Raw genomic sequence first — 25,072 nt, forward strand, 5'->3', positions numbered from 1 at the left:
TTATCGTCCTATCTCCCTACTACCCTTCCTTTCCAAAATCCTAGAAAGAGTCGTCTACAATCGATGCTTAGAATTCCTTAACTCCCATTCTCTCCTAGATCCGCTCCAATCTGGCTTCCGTCCCCTCCACTCTACCGAGACTGCTCTCTCTAAGGTCACCCATGACCTCCTTCTTGCCAAATCCAATGCCTCCTACTCCATTCTGATCCTCCTTGACCTCTCTGCTGCCTTTGACACTGTCGACCATCCCCTCCTCCTCCATACCTTATCTCACCTTGGCTTCACGGACTCTGTCCTCTCCTGGTTCTCCTCTTACCTCTCTGGCCGATCATTCTCGGTCTCCTCCGCTGGAGCCTCCTCCCCCTCCCATCCTTTAACTGTTGGAGTTCCTCAAGGGTCAGTTCTTGACCCTCTTCTGTTCTCCATTTACACTCACTCCCTCGGTGAACTCATCCACTCTCACAGCTTTGACTACCATCTCTACGCAGATGACACGCAGATCTACATCTCCGCTCCTGTCCTCTCCCCCTCCCTTCAGGCTCGCATCTCCTCCTGCCTCCGGGACGTCTCCACCTCAACTCAACATGAGCGAGACTGAGCTCCTCATCTTCCCTCCCAAACCCGGTCCTCTCCCAGACTTCTCTATCACCGTCGATGGCATGACCATCCTTCCCGTCTCTCAGGCCCGCGATCTCGGTATCATCCTTGACTCGTCTCTCTCGTTCACCCCACACATCCTATCCGTTACCAAGACCTGCTGGTTTCACCTCTACAATATCGCCAAGATCCGCCCTTTCCTCTCCACCCAAACGGCTACCTTACTGTTACGGGCTCTCGTTATATCCCGGCTAGACTACTGTGTCAGCCTTCTCCTGACCTCCCTTCCTCCTCTCCCGCTCCGCTCCAGTCTATTCTTCACTCCGCTGCCCGGCTCATCTTCCTGCAGAAACGATCTGGGCATGTCACTCCCCTTCTTAAACAACTCCAGTGGTTGCCTATCAACCTCCGCTCCAAACAAAAACTCCTCACTCTAGGCTTCGAGGCTCTCCATCACCTTGCCCCTTCCTACCTCTCCTCCCTTCTCTCTTTCTACCACCCACCCCGCACGCTCCGCTCCTCTGCCGCCCACCTCCTCACCGTCCCTCGGTCTCGCCTATCCCGCCGTCGACCCCTGGGTCACGTCCTCCCGCGGTCCTGGAACGCCCTCTCTCCTCACCTCCGCCAAACTGATTCTCTTTCCCTCTTCAAAACCCTACTTAAAACTCACCTCCTCCAAGAGGCATTCCCAGACTGAGCTCCTCTTCTCCCTCTACTCCCTCTGCCATCCCCCCTTTACCTCTCCGCAGCTTAACCCTCTTTTTCCCCTTTTCCCTCTGCTCCTCCACCTCTCCCTTTCCATCCCCACAGCACTGTACTCGTCCGCTCAACTGTATATATTTTCGTTACCCTATTTATTTTGTTAATGAATTGTACATCGCCTTGATTCTATTTAGTTGCCATTGTTTTTACGAGATGTTCTTCCCCTCGACTCTATTTATTGCCATTGTTCTTGTCTGTCCGTCTCCCCCGATTAGACTGTAAGCCCGTCAAACGGCAGGGACTATCTCTATCTGTTGCCGACTTGTTCATCCCAAGCGCTTAGTACAGTGCTCTGCACATAGTAAGTGCTCAATAAATACTATTGAATGAATGAATGAATCAATGAGGGAACTGAGGCCTAGAGAAGTGAAGTGACTTTACCCACGGTCGTATATCAGACAAGTGGAGGAGCTGGGATCAGAACTCAGATCCTCCTGATTCCCAGGCCCATCCACTAGGCCATGCTGCTTCTGAGGGTTCACCCAAAGTCATCGCACGTCAGCACTTAGCTGGCATTTGCACGCAAGTCCCATGCCTCTCAGGCCAGCACATCAACTTGTGGCCACCTGGAAGCCTTTGTGAAGCTGGCAGGGTAACATAAAGGAAGCAAGAAGAAGTGGGTAGCTTAGGTCACACTGGCAGCTCAGCTCGATCGATACTATTTATTAGGTGCCCTCCATGGGCACAGTAGTTGAGAAAAGAAGCAGCAAGGGATACAACACTTAATGGTAGAGACAGGCCAACAGAATGATTTTAAAACAACGGGAACAATAGGGAGAATGAGGACACTACTGCTAATACGAATTTAGAAGGTAAAATAGATGAATAGGGCATAAGTATGTACAAGCAATATTAACGTAGATGCAAAGTGTTAAGGATGAGTGTTGGGCTGATAAGACTTAGAATGGTGAGGATTCTATGGAGATTTCCTTTAGGAGGTGAGATTTTAGGAGGGCTTCGTAAATGGATGAAACTGTGGCCTGGAAGATTGAATAATAGTAATTGTAGTATCTGTACAATGGCAGGCTCTGTACTAAGCACTGGGGTCTATAAAAGCAAACCTGGTTGGGCACAGTCCCTGTCTCACAGGGGCTCACAGTTTCAATTCATTTTACAGATGAGATAACTGAGGCACAGAAAAGTCAAGCGACACGCCCAAGGTCACACAGCAGACTAGTGGCAGAGCCAGGATTAGAGCCCAGGTCCTTCTGACTCAAAGGCCCAAACTCTATCCACTAGGCCATGCTGCTTCTGGAGTGGAAGGGAGTTCCAGGCAGGGGGAAGAAGGACAAGGGCAAGGGGTCAGAGGCGAGACAGTCAGCAGCAAGACACAGTTAAAAGGTAGTATTGGAAGCAGCAAGGTGTGTGAGTTGTAGTATACAGTGTAATGTGAAGAAAGCCAACATGTCAAATGGGGACAGCGGGTGCAGAGTCATGAAGCCCCAAAAAGCAGGGTAGCCAATGGGGGCTTTCTGAGTCACTCAGTCGTATTTACTGGGTGCTTACTGTGTGCAGAGCACTGTACTAAGCACTTAGGAGAGTACAATATAACAGATGCATTCTCTGCCCACAATGAGTTTACTGTCTAGAGGGGAAGACAGACATTAATATAATTAAATGAATTACAGATATGTACATAAGTGCCCCTCTCCCTTCCCCTCCCCTCAGCACTGTGCTCATCCGCTCAACTGTATATATTTTCATTACACTATTTATTTTGTTAGTGAGATGTACATCACCTTGATTCTATTTATTTGCTATTGTTTTAATGAGATGTTCATCCCCTTGATTCTATTTATTGCTATTGTTCTCGTCTGTCTGCCTCCCCCATTTAGACCGTAAGCCCGTCAAGGGGCAGGGACTGCCTCTATCGGTTACCGATTTGTACATTCCAAGCGCTTAGTACAGTGCTCTGCACATAGTGAGCTCTCGATAAATACTACTGAATGAATGTATGAATGCTATGGGGCTGGGGGTGAGGGAGAGGCAGAGATGAATAAAGGGAGCAAGTCAGGGCAAAGGAGGAGGAAATGGACGAAAAGGAAAAGAGGGTTTAGTCAGGGAAGGCCTCTTGGAGGGGATGTGCCTTCAATAAGGCTTGGGAGAGCAACTGTCTGTCAGATATGAGGAGGGAGGATGTTCCAGGCCAGAGGAAGGACGTGAGCAAGAGGTCGGTGGAGTTCAGTGAGAGATGTGTACCAAATGACATTTTTGACTGAGGAGGGGAGAGATACATATGAAATGCCATTCTGTAGGTTTCCTCGAGTTATAACTCCAGGGATTCAACCTGACTTCCATGATGACCTTCCCCGAGCATGTGTCTGACTGGCTGTGACATTCTGCCCGAGCCTTATGAATACAATAGATTCCTTCCCATCTGGACTGAGATCAAGCTAGCAACAAAGAATGGACCCTGGAGGAAACTCTGCCTCCATTTGGGTCCAATTTTCATGGCCCTGAGAGACCACCAAAACAGTTAATGAACTGGGAAAAGCAGCTTAATTTAGAATAGGATGAATAAGACACCAACGACCTGATTGCAACTTCTTCCAAGAAATCATTGTCTCATGGAGACCTCATTCAATAGGTCGTATTTTCTGAGCACTTACTGCATGTAGGGCACTGTACTAAGTGCTTGGGAAAAAATGACACAACAGTATCACAGAAACAATTCCTGCCCACAACAAGCTTACAGTCTAGAGGGGGACTTCAGCAATTCAAATGAATCTCTGCAAGATGTCGAAACACATGAAGAAGCTATGACTTCCCCACCAGTGGCTGAAGTCTTGGAATTAAAAAGACTTGCGTTAATTTTCAAGACAGTGAATGAAAGATGATGATCTTAATAGAGAGAGAAGCTCAAAAGCAGAAGGAGTTAGCTTGCTACAACATGCTTTTAGGCCTAGTTGAGAAGGCTCTCTTGTCATGCTGCTGCTGTCATTTTGTTAGAGAAGCAGCATTACCTAGTGGAAAGATCATGAATCAGAAGTCTATTCATCACGATGGAAATGGAAAAATTAATTCCTATTTACCACTTGCCTTGGGTGAAGGTCACTACCGTACAGTAGTATGCAGAATGACGGAAAGGCTTGGAATTCAAATCATTAGCACACCAAGAGCTTTATAGAGAACAGGCAGCCATACCATGGGAGTCCTAAGGTAAATCCAGATCAAATCCTTATTTGTAATTTTCATCTATTTTTCCTGGTTTAAGTTTTACTTAATTCTTCACATATTTTCTTTCAAATCTCAGGCAGAGATAATGCTGGGTGCATCCAGTTATAGAGTCAATTTCTCTTCTATTTTTCCATACTCCATGAAACAGACTTTTATGCAATGGTGTAATGAAATAAACATCCTCCATTTACATCACAATTAAGTGGAAATGTGGGGCTACATATTAGGCATCTTTAATTATGAGTACAAGGAATTTCTGAATACTCTGCCAGGAACTTTTAAAAAATATACTAAAAATACACTGAAATGTCTACCTTTTCAATATTTTCACTAGCCAACAGTCCCCTTGAGGATTCACGTTTCAAACAGCTCCAGGCAGAAACAGGCCCAGCCATTAGACCCGGAGCTCGTTCTGGGCAGGGAACATGCCTGTTAATTCTTTAGTGGCATGCAGAGCCTGGGAGTCAGAAGGACCTGAGTTCTAAATGTGACTCCACCACTTGTCTGCTGTGTGACTCTGGGCAAGTCACTTCACTTCTCTGGGCCTCAGTTCTCTAATCTGTAAAATGGGGATCAAGACTGTGAGCTCCGTATAGGAGAGGGACTGTCTCCAACCAAGCCAATTTGCTTAGGTCCACCCCACGCTTAGTACAGTGCTTGGCAAATAATAAGCGCTTAACAAATCCCACAGTCATGATTATTACTGTATTCTCCCAAGAGTTTAGTGCAATGGTCTGCACATAATAAGCACTCAATAAATACCACTGATTGATTAGGGGTCCAGCTGTCAGGTCTCCTGCTGTGGATGGGATCTGCCCCAGGCTGTCCAAAAGCTCAGTCCTGCTCCATTCAATCAATTAATGGAATTTATTGAGCACAAACTATATGCAGAGTACTATACCAAGCACCTGGCAGAGTACAAAAGAAGAAAAATTAGGAGACATGTTCCCTACCCATAGAGAGCTTACAGGCTTGAGAGCAAGAGTCTGGGAGTCAGAAAGTCATGGGTTCTAATACCAGCTCTGCCCCACTTGTCTGCTGTGTGACCTTGGGCCAGTCACTTCACTTCTCTGTGCCTCAGTTCCCTCATTTGTAAAATGGGGATTAAGACTATGTTAAGATTAAGAATAATAATAATAATAATAATAATATTATTCACCAACATACTTGGGCTCACCATGGACAAGCTATCAAATAACTAGTGGACTATGAATTTTTAAATTCCATTTACATCTTCCAATTGGGTTTTGGGTGGTTTTTTTTAACGACTATGGAAGCTGAAGATATCTCTAGAGATATGAGACATTTTAAGAGGACCATATTGCTCCAAAACTATAATGTGTATTTTTTCCCCCATTTTAGAGGAATTAGAAATTGTATAGTGAGTATTCACCACAATTACATTATTCTTTGTACCTAAACCTCTGGTTGAAAACTAGCATTCCAGGAATGGCCCCACTGCCACTAATGACCCCTTGATGGGTCATATGAAGTTGGAGATGCTGCTGAAAAATGAGAGGAGAGCGAGGAGAAGACCCCACAGATATGTAGATGGGATACCTGTGGATGCCTCAGTGTTTGGAGAAATGAGATTTTTCATTAATAATAGTAGTAACCCTTACTTCATTCTTCTGCCAGAATCACTTTTGTACAAAACCATTCAGTCCATATTTCTCCCTTCTCTAGAACCTCCAGTGGTTGCCCATCCAACTCTGCATCAAATAAAAACTCCTTACCATCAACTTTAAAGCACTAAATCACCTTCCCCCTCCTACCTCCCCTTGCTACTCTCCTACTACAACCCAGCCCGCACACTTCATTCCTCAAATGCTAACCTTCTCACTGTACCTCGATCTTGCCTACCTCACTGCCGATCCCTCACCCATGTTCTGCCTCTGACCTGAAACGCCCTCCCTCTTTATAGCCAACAGAAAATCATTCTCCCCACCTTCAAAGCCTTACTGAAGGCACATTTTCTCCACAAGGCCTTCCCCAATTAAGCCCTCATTTCCTTTTTTCCCCACTCCCTTTCATTCATTCAATAGTATTTTTGGAACGCTTACTATGTGCAGAGCACTGTACTAAGCACTTGGAATGTACAATGCGGCAACAGAGACAATCCCTTCCCAGTAACAGACTCACAGTCTAAACGGGGGAGACAGACAGCAAAGCGAAACAGAACAAAACAAAACAGCTAGTCTGGCGTAGATATCATCAAGATAAATAGAATCACAAATATATACACATCATTAACAAAATAGAGTAATAAATAATACATACAAATATGCACAGTGCTGAGGGGAGGGAAAGGGGAAAGAGCAGAGGGCAGGGAAAGGGGGAATGGGGAGGGGAGAGGGAACAGAGGGAAAGGAAAGGCTCAGTCTGGGAAGGCCCCCTGGAGGAGGTGAGATCTCAGTAGGGCTTTGAAGAGGGGAAGAGAGGTAGTTTGGCAGATCTGAGGAGGGAGGGCACAGCAGGACAGCAGTAGGACTTGGGCCAGGGGTCGACGGCGGGACAGGCGCCAACGGGGGACCGTGAGCAGAGGAGCGGAGTGTACGAGGTGGGCAGTAGAAAGAGAGAAGGGAGGTGAGGTAGGAGGGGGGAAGGTGATGGAGAGCTTTGAAGCCAAAGCTCCCTTCTGCATCAGCCTGAATTGCTCCCTTTATTCACCCCCACTCCCTCAGGCTCAAAGCACTCGTGTATAAATAAAATTCGATCTTTATTCATTTATCATCCTTTCTTCCGCCTTCAGATTCGGGAGGCAACTTGGCCCAGTGGAGAGAGCCCAGGCCCGAGAGTCAAGAGCCAGGTTCTTGTTCTGGCTCCACCACTTGCCTGCTGTGGGATCTTGGGCAAGTCGCTTTAACCTCTGTGCCTCAGTTTCTTCATCTGTATAATGGGCCTCTAAGTAACTGTTCTCCCTACCTCGTAGACCGTAAACTCCATGTGGGACAGAGACTGTATCCAATTCATTGTGCTATACCAACCCCAGTGCTTAGCACATTATTTTTTTTGTTATAGATTCTTCCAGGGATGGCAAAGTATTAAGAGTCTTTCAATACCTGAAATGATGAATAAATAGGAACTAGATTCAAGCTTGCATCACCCAAAATTTGCAGTTGAAAAAGCCTGAGTGTGTAGGGATGCGGCCTGGGGGGGGGGGGGGCGCGGAGTGAAGAGGAGAGATTATCTGCAGCAAAGACTGCTCTGATGAGGGTGTGGGCAAGAGTGGAACCAGATGTCCAATTTACACCCTTTCCATAAAATGTCTGTCTTGGAATAGAAATGAAATAACTACATTCTCTTGCTCAAGCCATCCTTGACAAGCCCATTAAGATATTATGGCTGGCTAGGCAACAATGACCCAGCCATTACAGGGAGTGGCTCTGGGTTGGAGTCTTTACTTGTCGTTCAAGGAATGAAGCAGGGCTGATTAACATGGACCCACGTAAGCCAATTAGCCAACAACCTTCTAGATCCAGTCGTATTTGGGAATGCAGCAGATTAGAATATACTTTTATAATGGAATGGCTATGAGCTGAAATCCTCTTAAATTCTCAAACTTGTCATTTTAACAGATTTTTTTTTAAACCCAAAAAAACCTTATTTACATAAGAAATGCCCTTGAGTCAGCCCAGTAGGACAATACTCTTTCATTCGATTGTATTTATTGAGTTCTTACTGGGGGCAAAACACTGTACTAAATGCTCTTGCCTCCAATGAGGGCCCCACAAGATATTTAGAGGCCCAGTACGACAGTTGCCTTCTTCTGTCATTCTTTCTCATGGTTAAGAGTGGACCATCAAGCTTATTGCCCCTAATTACCTCTCTTAGAACTATCATTTATGAATTGATCAATACCCTTCTGGGACTCTTCGAGGCATAATGTGGGGGGTTCGTTAAAGGCTTGCTCTGGGCCCGCCATTGTGCTAAGAGTATGTGTTCAGACACGGTCTCGGTCCCATATGAGGCTCATGATCTGAGAAAGAGGGAGAATGTGTAGCTCATTTCAATTTAGAGGAAAGGGAACTATGGTCCAGAGGTGTTAAGTAAGCTCCTTGTGGACTAGAATCTACCAAATCTGTTGCACTATATTTGCTTGTATCCACCCCCGCGCTTAGTACAGTTCCTGGTTGATAAGCTTAACAAATAGCACAAATTAAAAAAAATCAGTTGCAGCAGCCACCTGCTTTCCTTAGGTTTTGTGGAGGTCTCATTCTGCGGGTGCTTTTCTGTTTTTATTAGATGTAAATGATGGTAACAAAATCTGACTGGAAATCAGACACCTGGAAGTTATTGGACTGAGAAAGGGGGAATACCTAGAAGAGTTGATAAGCAGGTATGTTTAGGTGTCCCTCAGGTTGTTTTTTTTTAATGGTAGTTGTTAAGCATTTACTACATGCCACCTACTCCATATCTCCTCTAAATTATAAGAGCAGGGAACATGTCTACCAACTGTTATACTGTATTCTCTCAAGTGTTTAGTACAGTGCTCTGCACACAATAAGTGCTCAATAAATAAGATTGATATTTTCATTCATTCAATCATCTGACTAGTTTCCATATACAAAGTTCCATTCTTCTTTCTGGGCTGAGAGCTGTCATCACTTTTGAGCACAGCAACCTAATATTTCTCAATACAATAACTCCACAGGAATTTCATTTTCAATCAGCCCTATCACCACAAAGATAAAGCCTGCCAGATGAGGGAGGTAGACAATGTTTAGGATTCTTCGTTCTAGTAGAATTCGCAAAAGCCCAATATAAACTCTACTAAATCGCCTAGAATTTTTCTAGCCTTAAAAAATAACTCAGGCATTTAGAAAGCACTTAAAATTTTCAAACATTCAATTCTGCATAAATATAATCAGAAGACTGAAAGTCATTAGTTATTTTGCCTTCCCCTTTAAAATGTCATAAGCTAAACTTCTATTTAAATAGCCTTCTTATTCTCATTAAAACCTAAATAAGGCAAGATTAACCATTTGGTTTATCAAATGAGTTGCACTTCTTTATGTTGCAATTAACCATCACAGGCTGAAAGTACACGGGATAAGTAATCAACAGATTAAAAAAAAAAAAGAATAAGAGTATAAGGCACTTTATTTCTTTCAGCCCCCGGGGACCTTTCTCTCCTTACTGATCCAATATATGTTATTATATTTTCTTGTGAGAGAGACACATTCCTGTTGAAAGAGGACAGCACGCTGCTGCTAAGAGAAAAAGACAAGACAAAATACCACCCAGTAGCAGCTTAATGAATAGTCACCAATTCCGGTAGGAAAGCTGGGCTAGGAATTAACAAGAGGAGGGTGGGAAGAGGGGTGGGGGAGAGGTGTTATTTACAGGCGTACCCTAGACACCATTGCTGAGAAATCATCCATCCCCTCCCCCAATTTGGTCAAGCTCACGTCTCAGACAAGAGAGAAATTTCTATTCCTATCTTTTATTTTTAAACCAGCTTCAGATCAAATTCAATTGGGTATTACTACAAAAAGCATTCAACATTTTAAAAAAAGTCAGTGCCCAGGACTTATTGCACAACAACTAAAAACAGAGGATTGAATTAGATGGAGTTGATAGGGCATACGAGACGAGGGGAAAAAAAAGAAAAAAGGAAAATCCTGAATTCTCAAGACACTGCAAATGGAAGATTTTTTGGGAAAATAACTGATTGGGAAGCTAAAAGTAGCCATCTAATACATCAAATACACGACCTGAAAAATGAATGAAATAAGAACAAACTGGTAAAAAAGTAAAAAAATCCTCAGACGCTACCTAGGTACAATGAAACTTGATTTGATTCCGAGTTGTCAAAATGAAATAGTAGAAAATGAAGTGGGAGAAGAGAAATGGGGAAAGGAGGGATGTCAAATTTCTGTATACTTTTTTACCTTTGAAAAACAAGCAACTGATTTTACAATTTGAGCAAATCTCAGGCTTTTTTAGAATAGCAACTTCTTTGGATATAACTAATCGTTTCGAGTTCTGCATTCTTTTAATATTCTCTGATTCTGAAGACCAGTGAATGCAGAAAACAATGTTCACGGTATCAATGCTGCAGGGGACACAAGGCTGAGTTTGTCACTGCTGGGAGACGGCAGCAGGATCCGTAGCCTGGCCTAGTGGATAGAGGCTGGGCCTGACAGCCGGGAGGACCTGGGTTCTAATCCATCTCTGCCGCCTGTCTGCTGGGTGATCTTGGGCAAGTCGTTTCACTTCTCTGGGCCTAAACTACTCATCCGTAAAATGTGGACTGAGACTGTGAGTCCCTTGCGGGATAGGGACTGTGTCCAACCTGATTAACTTGTATCTACCCCAATATTTAGAACAGTGCTTGATGCACAGTAAACACTTCATGAATATCATTTTTATTTTTATTATTAATAATAATAATGAAATCCGACAAGAGCCACCCTCCCCCACTAGGCCAGTGCAGTCCACACCGGCCAATACTAAGTAGTGCTACTAGCCACTTCTGCCACCTAGGCCGGTCAACAGCAAGATGACCGGAGGAAGTCTACCTTCGCTGAGGATGTGTGAAGGAGAAATAATTACATTTTTTATGGTATTTGTTACGCGCTTATATATGCCAGGCATTGTACTAAGCGTGGGATAGACGCAAGATCATCATGTTGGACACAGTCCATTCACACACGGTCTTCACCCCCATTTTGCAGATGAGGTAACTGAAGCCCAGACAAGTCAGGTGACTTGCCCAGTGTCACCCGGCCAAACAGGTGGCAGAGCTGGGATTAGATCCCTGGTCCTTCTAACTCCCAGGCCCATGCTCTATCGACAGTGCCACGCTACTCACTCCAGGAACTTGGCTGGCAGTAGCATTTTATATAGCCCAGATGCTTGGACTCTTTTATAATTTTTTTTTATTATTAGCTGCAAGCTGGATTTCATTTCCCTAAATGTGTTCATATCAGGGACTATCAACAGGACTGTCTAGGAATTTCAAGCACTGCCAGTGCTAGAGAAATGGACACATCTGGCCTGGATTGGGGGTGACACCTTTATGGAATTGGCTTTTTGCTGAGAATGACTACAGCAAAGAAAGGGAGTACAGCCTGACGCTTGGGGCAGCAATGTGGCAACCTTCCAGCAACGGGCCTGGTTTCCCAATGAGAAGCAGCGTGGCCTAGTGGACTGAGTCCGGGGCTGGGAGGCAGAAGAACCTAGATTCTAACCCTGGCTCCGCCACTTGTCTGCTGTGTGTCTTTGGGCAAGACACTTGATTTTCCAGTGACTCAGTTTCCTCACAGTAAATAAGGATTAAATTCTGGTTCTTCCTCTACCTTAGACTGGAAGTCCCACATGGGACAGGAATTATGTCTGAGATCTTTATTTTTTATTTCTTTATGGTATTTGTTATGTGCTTACTATGTGTGTCAGGCATTGAATTAAGCCCCGGAAGAGATACAAGCTAATCCGGTTGGACACAATCCCTGTCTCATATGGAGTTCACAGTCTCAATCCCCATTTTACAGATGAGGTATCTCACACCCAGAGAAATGAAGTTACTTGCCCAAGGTAACCCAGCAGCCAAGTGGTGGAGCTGAGATTAGAACCCAGGTCCTTCTGACTCCCAGGCCTGTGCTCTGGCCGTAGAGCTTCTTCTTGGGTTGCTGGTAGCCCAAGGCTTAGCACAGTGCCTAGTACAGGGTATGCCCTGCACACATTCTAGACCTCTTCGTTTAATCAGAATGTCAGGTTCTCAAATTCTTCCAAGGGAATCAGGAAGGTGGTCACTGACTTGTTAAGAGAAAGAGATTGCAGTGAATGAGTTTTCCCACTGCTAACAGGAAACCTAAGTCACTTTGTTGTTCCCCTGTTCTCTAAAACAAGAGCTGGTTCTCCTGCCCCCCCAAAATAGCCTCCTGTCTCCCTGCCCCCAGAAGGCAGTGCCAGCTGGCAGATGAAAGGAATGTCCTACTAAGGAGAGTAGTGTGCTCAACAAGAAACTTGAGAAGCCTTGAGTCCCAAGGTACATGGGATTCCCCCAAACGGCATACTGGAAGAGTTCTTTTTAGTTAGGTTCTCAAATCATCAACATTCTCCATCAAGGGAAACCATTTATTACAACTATGACAGCAAAGCACTTTAACAGTCCTCACAATATCCCTCTGAGGTCAACAGGGGAAGCAGCGTGACCTATTGACTAGAGTCCAAGCCTGGGAATCAGAAAGACCTGGGTTCAAAACCCAGCTCTGCCACTTGTCTGCTGGGTGACCTTAGGCAAATCACTTCACTTCTCCATGTCTCAGTACCCTCATCTGTAAAATGGGATGAAGACTGTGAGCCTCATGTGGGAAAGGGATTATGACCAACTTAATTTTACACATAGAGAAACTAAGGCTTGTAAATCAAGGGTTTTGCCCAGTCAAGCATTTAGTTAACAGTGAATCCTGAATTGAACTCGATTCTCCAGATAACCAGCACGCTACCAACTAAATATTAATTTAAATTTCTAATCCAATCTCACATATGCTCTATGACATTTAAATTTATCTTTGTGAAATGATGGAGAGTTACTGTTTTCATAGTTTCTCCCTCTCCTCTGGCCCCAATTCCAAAATAACTAAGCCCATTCCTCTTTTCTGATGGAATTTCCTCTTCAGCCCCACCTCCTCTGCCCATCGACCTTCAACCTCCATTCTAACCCACTGTTTTAATTTTTCCCTATAGATTTTTCTCAGTCCTGAGAACCCCCTAATACACCACTTCCCCAAGGCTCCTCCATTTAGAAACATATCTTCCTACAATTGTAGCATTTTTATATGTAAGTTCTGCCAATTCTCAACTATCCATGGAAATAAGAGACAGGGCTAGCCCAGATGACAAATTCAGATAATTCCAAAGCTTCAGCTCAGCCAACAGTTCCAGCTTCCTCTCCATCATCAATGGAATTTATTGAGTGTTTTCTATAACAATAATAATAATGATGGTACTAGGTAAGCATTTACTATGTGCAAAGCACAGTTCTAAGAGCTGGGGTAGACAGAAGATAATCAGGTTGTCCCACATGGGGCTCACTGTCTTAGTCCCCATTTTACAGATGAGGTAACTGAGGCACAGAGAAGTCAAGTGACTTGCCCAAAGTCACACAGCTGACAAGTGGCGAAGAAGCTATTAGAACCCACAACCTCTGACTCCCAGGCCCGTGCTCTTTCCACTAAGCCACACTGCTTTTCTAATGAAGAGCTTTTATATTAGAAGCTTAGAAGTTCATTGATTCAATAGTATTTATTGAGCACTTACTATGTGCAGAGCACTGTACTAAGCGCTTGGAATGCACAAATCGGTAACAGATAGAGACAGTCCTGCCCTTTGACGGGCTTACAGTCTAATCGGGGGAGAAGGACGGACAAGGACAAGAGCAATAAATAGAATCAAGGGGATGAACATCTCATTAAAACAATAGGAAATAAATCGAATCAAGGTGATGTTCATTTCATTAACAAAATAAATAGGGTAATGAAAATATATACAGTTGAGCGGACGAGTACAGTGCTGAGGGGAGGGGATGGGAGATTGGGAGGAGCAGAAGGAAATGGAGGGAAAAGAGGGTTTAGCTGCGGAGAGGTGAAGGGGGGGTAGAGGGAGTAGAGGGAAAAGGGGAGCTCAGTCTGGGAAGGCCTCTTGGAGGAGGTGAGCTTTAAGTAGGGTTTTGAAGAGGGGAAGAGAACTAGCTTGGCGGAGGTGAGGAGGTAGGACCATGACCGCGGGAGGACATGGGCCAGGGGTCGACGGCGGGATAGGCGAGAATGGGGGACGGCGAAGAGGTGGGCGGCAGAGGAGTGGAGCGTGCGGGGTAGGCAGTGGAAAGAGATAAGGGAGGAGAGGTAGGAGAGGGCAAGGTGATGGAGAGCCTTGAAGCCTAGAGTGAGAAGTTTTTGTTTTGTGCGGAGGTTGACAGGCAACTACTGGAGGTTTTTAAGAAGGGGAGTGACAATGCCCAGAACGTTTCTGCAGGAAGATGAGCCGGGCAGCGGAGTAAAGAATAGACTGGAGTGGGGAGAGAGAGGAGAAAGGGAGATCAGAGAGCAGGCTGACACAGTAATCTAGTCGGGAGTCTGTAACAATTAGATAGTCGTTTGGGTGGAGGGGAAAGGGCGGATCTGGGCTATATTATAAAGGTGAGATCGGCAGGTTTTGGTGACAGATCGGATGTGTGGGGTGAACGAGAGAGCCGAGTCAAAGATGACACCGAGATCGCGGGCCTGAGAGACGGGAAGGATGGTCGCACCGTCCACAGTGATAGGGAAGTCAGGGAGAGGACAGGGCTTGGGAGGGAAGAAGAAGTTCTTAAGCTTCTATATGCACAGCACCGTACTAAGCGCTTGGGAGGGCACAATACAATAGAGTTGGTAGGCACATCCCCTGTGCCAGCACTGCTTGAGAACCACCAAACTTTCAGGGGAGATTCATTTCCTCTTTCTCTTCCTGAAAGGTGCTCAAGCGTTGGGAAATGGTTGAAAGGAAGACAAGCCAGTGGAAGCACAAGGCTGAACGTGCACAAACTTGGATTCCCAACTCCTGAAGAATCAACACTGACTGAAAGCAAAGATGGAAAGCGCAGCATAAGAAAGCAGCCTCTGAAACGCAAACTTCAGTTCACTGGGTCTTCTTCTCCCTAACTCCCCAGAACGTCAAAGGAAAATAAATACTAAGCTACTGACAATAAGAGAAGCAGCGTGGCCTTGTGGATAGAGCACAAGCCTAGGAGTCGGAAGGACTGGGTTCTAATCCGCTCTATGTGTCTGCTGCGTGTCTGCTTGGGCAAGTCACTTTTCTGTGCACCAATTACCTCATCTGTTAAATGGAGATTTACACTGTGAGTCCTACATGGGACAGGGATTGTGTCCAACTTGATCAAGTTGTATCTACCCCAGTGCTTAGTACGCTGTCTGACACATAGTGTTTAAATACCTTAAAAAAAAAAAAGTAAAGATCCTAACCAAGAGTGTGGGTGTGAGCGAAGAGCCAAGTGTGACCAACAATCCAGTCCAACACTGTAGTCCCACATCACTGCCTGCACCGCTCTTTCTGAAACTGCCTCAGTCTCCCTCCCTATCTTTCTCAGGTCTCCGCTCCAGGAGAGTAATCTTTCTCCCGACTGGCCTTTGACAACCTGCTGCTCTGTCTGCTACAACTGTCTCATTGGAGGAAAAAGTGGGCTTCCTGGTTGTTTGGACTGCTTCTTCTAAGGCTCTGTACTTGCATATGTACTGTTTTATTCCACCACCGGGGAACTGCTGGATATCTTGCTCTCACCCATTTTTCTGCCACAGCCTCCTTGGTGTAGCTGTGTGGCAATACGCACAGCAGTTCCAGGCCTGGGGAGCTCATTGGGTTCTTCAAGATGGTCTAGCAGTGCCTTGGCACATCAATCAATCCTATTTACTGAGTGCTTACTGTGTGCAGAGCACCGTACTAAGCGCTTGGGAAAGTACAATACAATGAAATTGGTAGATTCCAGCCTCTGCCCACATGGAGCATTCAGTCTTCAGGAGGTACACATATAAAACTGATTAAGAAGAGGAGAAATAGGAAAGCATAAGTAGATGTGCAGAAAGAAGGCAGTGTGGCCTGTGGAAAAGCACGGGCCTGGGAAACAGAGGACCTGAATTTTAATCCTGGCTCCGCCCCATGTCTGTTGCGTGACCTTGGGCAAGACTTTTTGTTTGTTCATTTTTATTTATTTAATGGCATTTGTTAAACACCTACTATGTGTCAAGCACCATTCTAAGCACGGGGGTAGATTCTACTTAATCAGGCAGGATACTGTCCCTATCCCACGTGGGCTCGCAGTCTAAAGTAGAAGGGAGACCAGGTACTGAATCCCCATTTTGCAGTTGAGGACGCAGGCACAGAGCAGTTGACTTGACTAAGGTCACACAGCAGCCAGGTGGCAGAGCTGGGATTAGAACCCAGGTCCGCTGGCCCCCAGGTTGCTGCTCTGCTCTGGGATGTTTGAGATCCCAGAAGTCTCCGGCCGGGGGTGCCAAGTGGGGCTGCAGGAAATCAGTCCAGATAGAGATCTCTGCCTCCTTGCCCTCCCCTGAGACGAGGAGACAGTGTCTCCGCCGCTACGGGGAGAAGGACCAGCTGACAGCCGGGCCGCCTCCACCTCTGCTTGAAGTGGCAGCCAACAAAGTGGGCTCCTTGTAGCTGGCTCTGAGGGGGAGGGGCATTGGGCTATCCCCGACCACCAACAGCCCGTCCCTGAGCAGCGCTGGACTAACCCTGAGGGCCAGTGGACCTGCCAGGAACGCCCTGATCCACTGTTTGAAGAGAATGGTCAGAGGTGCCAGGTTGATTTGGGAATCATCCACGCACAGGTGGCAGCCAAAGCGCTGTGAAGAAGAGAGCTCTCCGAAGGACTGGGGGATGAGGGAAAAGAGAGGTAGACAAGCAACTGTCTTCTGAGTCACCTACCTACTGTTAGGAGCGGCCAGGAGGAAGACAAGTCAGCAGAGGAGGCTGGGGGGACGGGGGAAAACTGAGGCCTGATAGTGCTTCAAGGATGGGAGAGTGGTCCAAGGTGTTTAGTGCCAGGATGTGAATCCACCTTTAAATGGGAACCCTGACTTTCATTTCATTTTGGAATAAATGAATAAATGATATACTCTTGGATTCTGAAAACCTATCACTCTGGCATTTTGAAATAGAAAGCGAAGAGATGGGGAAAATAGTACCCACCACTTTGCTGGATGGTTATAATGTATGGGGCCATCATTTGTTCGGGCCAAGGAGAAGCCCAGGCCTAGGAGGCACAAGGTCCTGGGTCCTAATCCCGGCTCCTCCGCTTGTCTGCAGGATGATCTTTGGCAAGTCATTCCATTTCTCTGTGCCTCAGTTCCCTCTGTAAAATGGGGTGAAGACTGTGAGCCCTGTGGGGGCAGGGACTTGTCCAACTCGATGACCTTGTAGCTACCCTTCCATTTACTGCAGTGTCTGGTACATTGTAAGCCCTTTACAAGCGCTTAGTACAGCGCTCTGCACATAGTAAGCGCTCAATGAATACTATTGAATGAATGAACTTTACAAATACCACAAAATAAAAAAAATTAAAAATCAATCGATTTGTTTGACGAGAGCGCTCCCTAGTGGCCTTCTGCCTTATAAGCCCATGACCTAAGGAATTTTGTCTGCAAGTAGATATGTTTTTTTTTTCAGGAACAAATGAAAGAGTCAAAGCAACTGGTGACTGAAATACTTCAGGGACAGATGAAAGAGTGAAAGAAACTGGTGATTAATACCTTAAAACCGGAATGACAATCACCTGCCAAAGTTTAATTATTCTATCGATTAGGAGGAATGATGACTACCAGGAATTGAGAATGTTCACTCACATCTCTTTAGAGGGCAGTGATACAAAAGCAAAATGACTACCTAATAAGATTTTTGTTAAAGCGATTCACTAACGTGAAGCAATTTCCCCTACCTCCATATGTCCCTGCTCCAGTGCTCCTGCCATTTCCAGTTCCAGTATGTCTAATCATCACTTTTATTCCTTTTTTTTGTTGTTGTGGCTTTGTTTCTACCTTCCCCAGGTTTTCCTAAAAACACGAAAAGGACCTCCCCTTCCCCATATCCTTCAATGCTTTCTAAGCCATTCAGGGTTATAATAATTATGGGACTTGTTAAGCACTTACTATGTGCCAAGCGCTGAGGTAGCTAAACAAGATGACAGGTTGGACACAGTCCCTGTCCTACATGTGACTCACAGTCTAAGTGGATTTAATCCTCATTTTACAGATTCTACAGTGATTCGCCCAAGGTCGCACAGCAGATAAGTGGTGAAGCCAGGAGAGAAACCCAGGCCCTCTGACTCCTCAGCCTGTACTTTCACCGCTAATCAACACTGCTTCCCTCGATGATGGCTCTCTATATGAGTGAAGGATCAGGCATATCTGCTGCTGATGAGCTCTCAGAAGTATTCTGTTGCCCAGTACATATCCCTATAGTCTCCCAATCTCCCGTTAGTACTTTAATGTCTGCCTCCCCCTAGAGACTGTAAGGTCGCTGTGGGCAGGGAAAGATGGCACCAACTCCTTTTATTGTCCTCTCCCAAACACCTAGTACAGCGCTCAGCCCTCAGTAACTGCTCAATAAATACCATCAACTGAATGAACATATTGCACCCATCAACTGTACTAGCTGCCTACCAGGCATGCCACTGAGCACGGGGTGGGAAGGAACCACGGGAGAGTGAGGATGACTCCCAGCCAGCCATCACCACCACCGCAAAAACAGCAGGGGCCAGAAAAGGTGCCCAGCTTTATCTGCATGAGCAAATTGACCAAGGACATCTCTGTATGAGCCTCACGCTCATGGATGCAGTCTCACTGGAGGGATCACTTTGGAACAGAAAATCAACCCTGGGCCATGTGATTTCAGGGTCAATAGATGAAGTTGATATGCATCTGTTGTTTCAGCAGATGGGTATTGCTTAATTCCCCTCTGGCACAAAGATTTATGCAACCAAGATTCACATCATCTAGGGTATTCTAAGAACTTAAACAGAGTTTCCAAGAACATAATTACACTATTATACAAGGTTTTGCTGCATTATCATGGCCTAAGCTGGTGTACAACATGAAAATCGTTCGTGAACATTTCAGTCCCTGCTTCAGTTTGAGAATAAAATGCCTGCTTTTCAATTTGGCATCTAGCTTGTCCTCCCAGAATCGAGAATGATGATTTAAACCACAAAAAAAAAAATACAGATTAGAGCTTGTGCTCTCTCCAGAGCCTGTGAAGAGACTCTCTACTTATCTTGAAAAACCCCATGTAAACCCCAAAAGTTCAGAAAGGAGATTACCCTACCTCTGGTGGCCACTGCCACAGCAAGGAGCCCTGAGAGTAAGAGAATTGACAAGGAAAGGGAGGAAGAAAAAACAACCCCTACTGCTACTTCCGCAAGTTCTTGCCTCCACTGGCTCCTAAGAATTATCATTTTGCTATGCATTAAGTGCCTTCTATGTGTCACACACCACATTAAGCGCTGTGGCATTCACAACATAATCAGGTCCAACACAGCCCCTGATCTACACAGGGCGCATGATCCAGATACGAGGAAGGACAAGTGTCGAATCCCTATTTTATTGATAAGGAAACAGAGGCACAGAGAAGTTAGAGTGACTTGCCTAAGGTCACACACGGCAAGCAAGTGGAGAAGCTGGGATTGGAACCCAGGTCCTCTGACTCCCAGGTCCGTGCTCTTTCCACAAAGTCAGGGCGTTTCTCAAAGTTTCTAGAGAGTTCTTTGCCAGGGAGCAGGGGCAGGGTTCTGCAGAGCCAGGGAGTGCAGTGGAACAGAATTGCTCCTCTTACCTCCTTTTGCCACTCATCCCATCCTGGTCACGCACACTTGCTTTGGTGATAAGCATTGAGGGTGTTGCTACGTTTGGGGGAGATTATTTGCAACTATTTGTTGTAATAATAATAATAATAATGTTGGTATTTGTTAAGCGCTTACTATGTGCCGAGCACTGTTCTAAGCGCTGGGGTAGACATAGGGGAATCAGGTTGTCCCATGTGGGGCTCACAGTCTTAATCCCCATTTTACAGATGAGGGAACTGAGGCACAGAGAAGTTAAGTGACTTGCCCACAGTCACACAGCCGACAAGTGGCAGAGCTGGGATTCGAACTCATGAGCCCTGACTCCAAAGTCCATGCTCTTTCCACTGAGCCACGCTGCTACACTGAGCCACGCTGCTACGTTGTGCTGTGTGCCTGTAGTTGTGGATGACAGTGGCCTGTGTGTATGTGTCCCCAAGTGTGACAGTGGTCTGTGCATGTACAGCTGTGTGAGACAGTTGTCTGTGTGTGGCTGAGATGTGTATATGTGGGGGGGAAGGGAGCATACGGTGTATTTGAATGGGGAACATGTATATGTAGCTGTATGTGTCTGAGTGTAGTATTAGGCTTGCAACTGACTTCTTTGTTTGCATGTGTCTCAGCCAACTATAGTTCTTCCAAATCCGGACCAAAGTATGGGTGATTTTGCAAGTCGAAAATATAAGCTTGAGCCCTGGGCGCATTTTGCAAGGTGGTAAAAATTCACTTTCCAAGTGTTTAAAACTCATTACCTGGGGTGACGGTAAGCTGAAAGTAATGGAGCTTGTTCGGGTCGGGAAAGTTCACTTTACACGTACCTGCAAGACAAAAGGGAGATCAAAAAGTGACTTTGTTCTTTGAACCAGGTGTGAAAGACATGAACATTGGCGAACTACTGTTAGGCAGCTCTTCACTATTTCGGGTCTGAGTGCTCCGGTGGATGGACTAACCACGACTGTCCTTCTTCATCTGTACCTCCCTCCTCTCCCTGGCTGGAAGCCACCTCCTTTCGGCCACTTGACCGTTCAAGTTTGGGGAGGAAGGCCCGGGGAAGGCCCAGAACTCCTGCATGGAGTGGTGATACCAAATACATTCTGCACCTCTGCTTTAATAATAATCATAACTGTGCTACCTGTTCAGTGCCTATGTTCTAATAAGCATTGGGGTAGACAAAGTCATCAGGTCGGACATGATTCCTGAACCACTCAGTTCTCACACTCTCACAATGAATCCCCATTTACAGATGAGGAAACTGAGGTCCAGAGAACGGAAGTGACTTGCCCAAGGCCACAAAGCAGGCAAGCAGCAGCACCAGCATGAGAACCAGGTCCTTTTGACTCTCAGACCCATGCTCTTTCCACTAGGTCATACCACTTCTCTAGGAGCTCTTCTCCACTGCATCTTAAGATGCTCTGTGCAGAAGGCAACTCTATCTCTTTTTTTGGTTCCTGTTTTTGCTCTTGATTTTGTTGGGTCTTATTTTGGCTTTTCCCTTTGTTTGCATAAAGAAGTAGAAAGGTGCCCCCAACTCTTACTACTAAGCCACTCAGAGTAACATACACAGGAGTGGCTTACAATGTAGGTGAGGGCAGAGGTGCTTGCTGCTAAGACCTCTGATGTTCTGGTCTTTGACAACAGACCTTCTCCCTCCCAGCCTTCTGAAATCATCCAACAAAAATAGCCATTGAGTGCGTATCACCACAGTCACCAACTGGGGGACAACGATGCAATTAGCAGATACAATCCTTTCTCTCAAAGAGCTTCCAACCTAGCTAGGGAGACAGACGCTGAAGCCAATTACAGATATGATTAGGTGATTCAGAATATAGATGAACATTTGTAAGCACAGGGGGTGGGGGGCAGGGAGGAGCTTGGAAGTGCATAATAATAATAATAATAATAATAATACTGGTAATTGTTAAGCGCTATGTGTAGAGCAAGCACTCTTCTAAGTTCTGGGGGAGATACAGGGTAATCGGGTTGTCCCACATGAGGCTCACAGTCTTCATCCCCATTTTACAGATGAGGTAACTGAGGCACAGAGAAGCTAATGACTTGCCCACAGTCACACAGCTAAGTGGCAGAGTCAGGATTCGAACTCATGACTCTGACTCCCAAGCCCGCACTCTTTCCACTGAGCTACGCTGCTTCCCAAAGCTTAGGTGATGCAGAAATACAGAAATGAGGAAATACAAGATGAAAAATTAATCAGAGACAGCCTACTGGAGGAGTTGTGATTTCAGAAGGGCTTTGAAGATGGGAAGGGCTCTGATCTGTTGGGGGCGAAGTGGGAGGGAGTTGAAGAAAGAAAAGAGGGTGTGAGCAAGAGGCGAGCAGTGGGAGAGGTAAGAATGGGGGCACACTGAATAGTTTGGCTTAAAAGGGAGGAAGCAGGAAAACTGGGGTGGACCATGAGGGACTGTTTGAGGCCACGGGGTTGAAATCAATTAATCAATGGAATTTATTGGGTAATTACTAGGGGCAAAGCACTGTAATAATAATAATAATAATGTTGGCATTTGTTAAGCACTTACTATGTGCAGAGCACTGTTCTAAGTGCTGGGGAAATACAGGGTAATCAGGTTTCCCACATGAGGCTCACAGTTAATCCCCATTTTACAGATGAGGTAACTGAGGCCCAGAGAAGTTAAGTGACTTGCCCACAGTCACACAGCTGACAAGTGGCAGGGCCAGAATTCAAACCCATGACCTCTGACTCCGAAGCCCAGGCTCTTTCCACTGAGCCACGCTGCTTCTCTGTACTAAGCGCGTGGTAGAGTACAATACAATAGAGTTGGTAGACACATTTCCTGTACACAAGGAGCTCACAATTCATAATACTGCATGTTCCTCCAATATCAAGAATGGGCTCTGCACAATGGGCTCTGTGGGTGCACTGTTTTATGTGTTTTTTTTTAAATGGTATTTGTTAAGTGCTTACCATGTCCCAGACACTGTATTAAGTGCTGAAATAGATACAAAATAATTGGGTTGAAACAGTCCTGCCCTTCACAGTCTTAATCCCCATTTTACAGATGATGGAACTAAGACACAGAGAAGTGAAATGACTTGTCCAAGGTCAAGCAGGAAATGCGTGGTAGAGCCAGGATTAGTCCTCTGACAGTCACACCCATGATGAGGACGATGAGGGTGATTCAGTGCCTGTTGCTTTATTCCCATCTAAACTCAGAATCTGGGTAAATCCCATGTTCTCATTTTCAGTGGGTTTTTTTTTTTTTCCCAGAAAGAATTAAATGTCATCTGTAGAGCACATGGAACTGTGAAAAACAGAACGGATTCCCTTCCTACTCCCAAACACATCCATATTCTCTCCTTTGCCAAACATGACCTACATGTGGTATGTGGTGGGGGGGGGGGGGGAAGGGGTGGAACGTGCAATGTTCTCTCGCCATCATACAACTGTCACCTCACACCAAGAACCGGACAGTGTGTAGTGTTAGTTTCAGCCCAGAGTATAGTACTCCAGCAGCAAAGGAGTGTAGCACTGCTACATAAGCTAACACAAAACTGTGATGCCAAGGGTTCCGCTCAGTACCAAAAATGAGGGCTACTGCTGAAGCAACATTCACACTGCAGCTGGTGTCTATGATTCACCACAATAAAAACTTAAACCCAACTTTTGTGAAGTTTTAACCTAATTTTACAAAATAATCCAAACCCCATGAATGATTTTAAGCCAAAAGCAAATCAATGCCACAGCCTGAGATTTCCTGGTCGTAGATGCAGGCAGTTGACACGGATGCATTTTTCCTACACATCTGGTGTCGACCTGAGTTGGAATCCAACTGTGAGGTCGTTACCTGATTAGCGGTACTTGTTAAGCACTCACTATGTAGCAGGCAGAGCTGGGGCAGATACTAGCTGATCAGGTTGGACAGACACTATACGTACTCTTTTAATCCCCACTTTACAAGTGAGGTGACTGAGGCACAGAGAAGCTAAGTGACTTGCCCAAGGTTATGATTCCTCAGATGACATTGTCCCCAGACATGGGGGTTCCCATAGGCTGCTTGGAGATGGCAGGGGTCGGGCCTATACGGCTTTTTGAAAAACCCTTCACCCCATTCTTATTTTATCGATCATACGGTGGGCAGGAAACGTGTCTACCAACTCGGTTCTATTGTACTCTTCCAAGCCCTTAGTACAGGGCTCTATACACAGCAAGCACATGGTGTTGCGGACAGAGCACGGGCCTGGGAGTCAGAAGGTCATGGGTGCTAATCCCAGCTCTGCCGCTTGTCTGCTGTGTGACCTTGGGCAAGTCGCTTCACTTCTCTGTGTCTCAGTCACCTCATCTGTAAAATGGAGATAGAGACTGTGAGTCTCAGGTGGGACGGGGACTGTATCTAACCTTATTTGCTTGTATCCACCCCGGTGCTTAATACAGTGCCTGGCACATAGTAAGCACTTAACAAATACCACAATTATTATTTTTGCATATTGTGTATTTGTCCCTGTCCTTATGCTATTTTAATATTTTAGAGTTTCGTTGTTCCCAATGTATCTGTCTCCAGTTCTCCTCCCTCCACATCCCCACAACCAATATTTCAAGAGCGAGGTCCCAGGTCTCATTCCCTCCCAACTACTATTTCCCAGAATTTAGTACAGTGCTCTGCACACAGCAAGCACTTAATAAACAGGATTACTACTTCAGTACTTTGAACACAGTAAGTACTAATAAATACCAAAGACTGAAGCAGTAAGGTGTCACCCCTCTTCAAGCAGCACTATTAGTGGTACCAGATTTTGAAGAACTCCATCCCAAATCCTTGAACTTGAGCACAGCCAGGATTCAGCCCATCAGTTGTTCCCTCCTCCCACTCCTTCCTGAACTAACTTCCTGAACTCAGCTTCCGCTGAGAGATTCCCAAATCTACATGTCCAGGGCACGATCTCTCTCCTCCTATGTCATCTCCAGTTTCCTCCTGGCTTAAGGACAACTCTACTTGAATGTCTCACCAACACCTCAAGCCCGATGTGTCCAAAACAGAACTTCTCCTTGTCTTCCCACCCAAACCCTGTCCTCCCCAACTGTACCATAACTGCAGACAGCATCACCCTCCTCCCCATCCCACAAGCCCGTAACCCTGGTACTATCCTCGACTCATCCCATATTAATGCCTACTTCTAGATTGTAAGCTCCTTGTGGGCAGGGAGCGT

At 45.7% G+C, this 25,072-nt stretch overlaps 1 protein-coding gene across 2 annotated transcripts in view; it reads right to left on the bottom strand.

The window, feature by feature from the left end:
- Nucleotides 1-25,072, bottom strand: part of UBE2F (ubiquitin conjugating enzyme E2 F (putative)) — a 177,632-nt gene that overhangs the window by 108,053 nt on the left and 44,507 nt on the right. For both annotated transcript variants that reach the window (XM_029068630.2, XM_029068631.2), the window contains one exon: nucleotides 20,644-20,709. In XM_029068630.2, the coding sequence (XP_028924463.1) occupies nucleotides 20,644-20,709 (66 nt within the window). The remainder of the gene's footprint in view (nucleotides 1-20,643; nucleotides 20,710-25,072) is intronic.

Source organism: Ornithorhynchus anatinus, chromosome 7, assembly GCF_004115215.2.
Source record: "Ornithorhynchus anatinus isolate Pmale09 chromosome 7, mOrnAna1.pri.v4, whole genome shotgun sequence".
Taxonomy (NCBI): Eukaryota; Metazoa; Chordata; class Mammalia; order Monotremata; family Ornithorhynchidae; genus Ornithorhynchus; species Ornithorhynchus anatinus.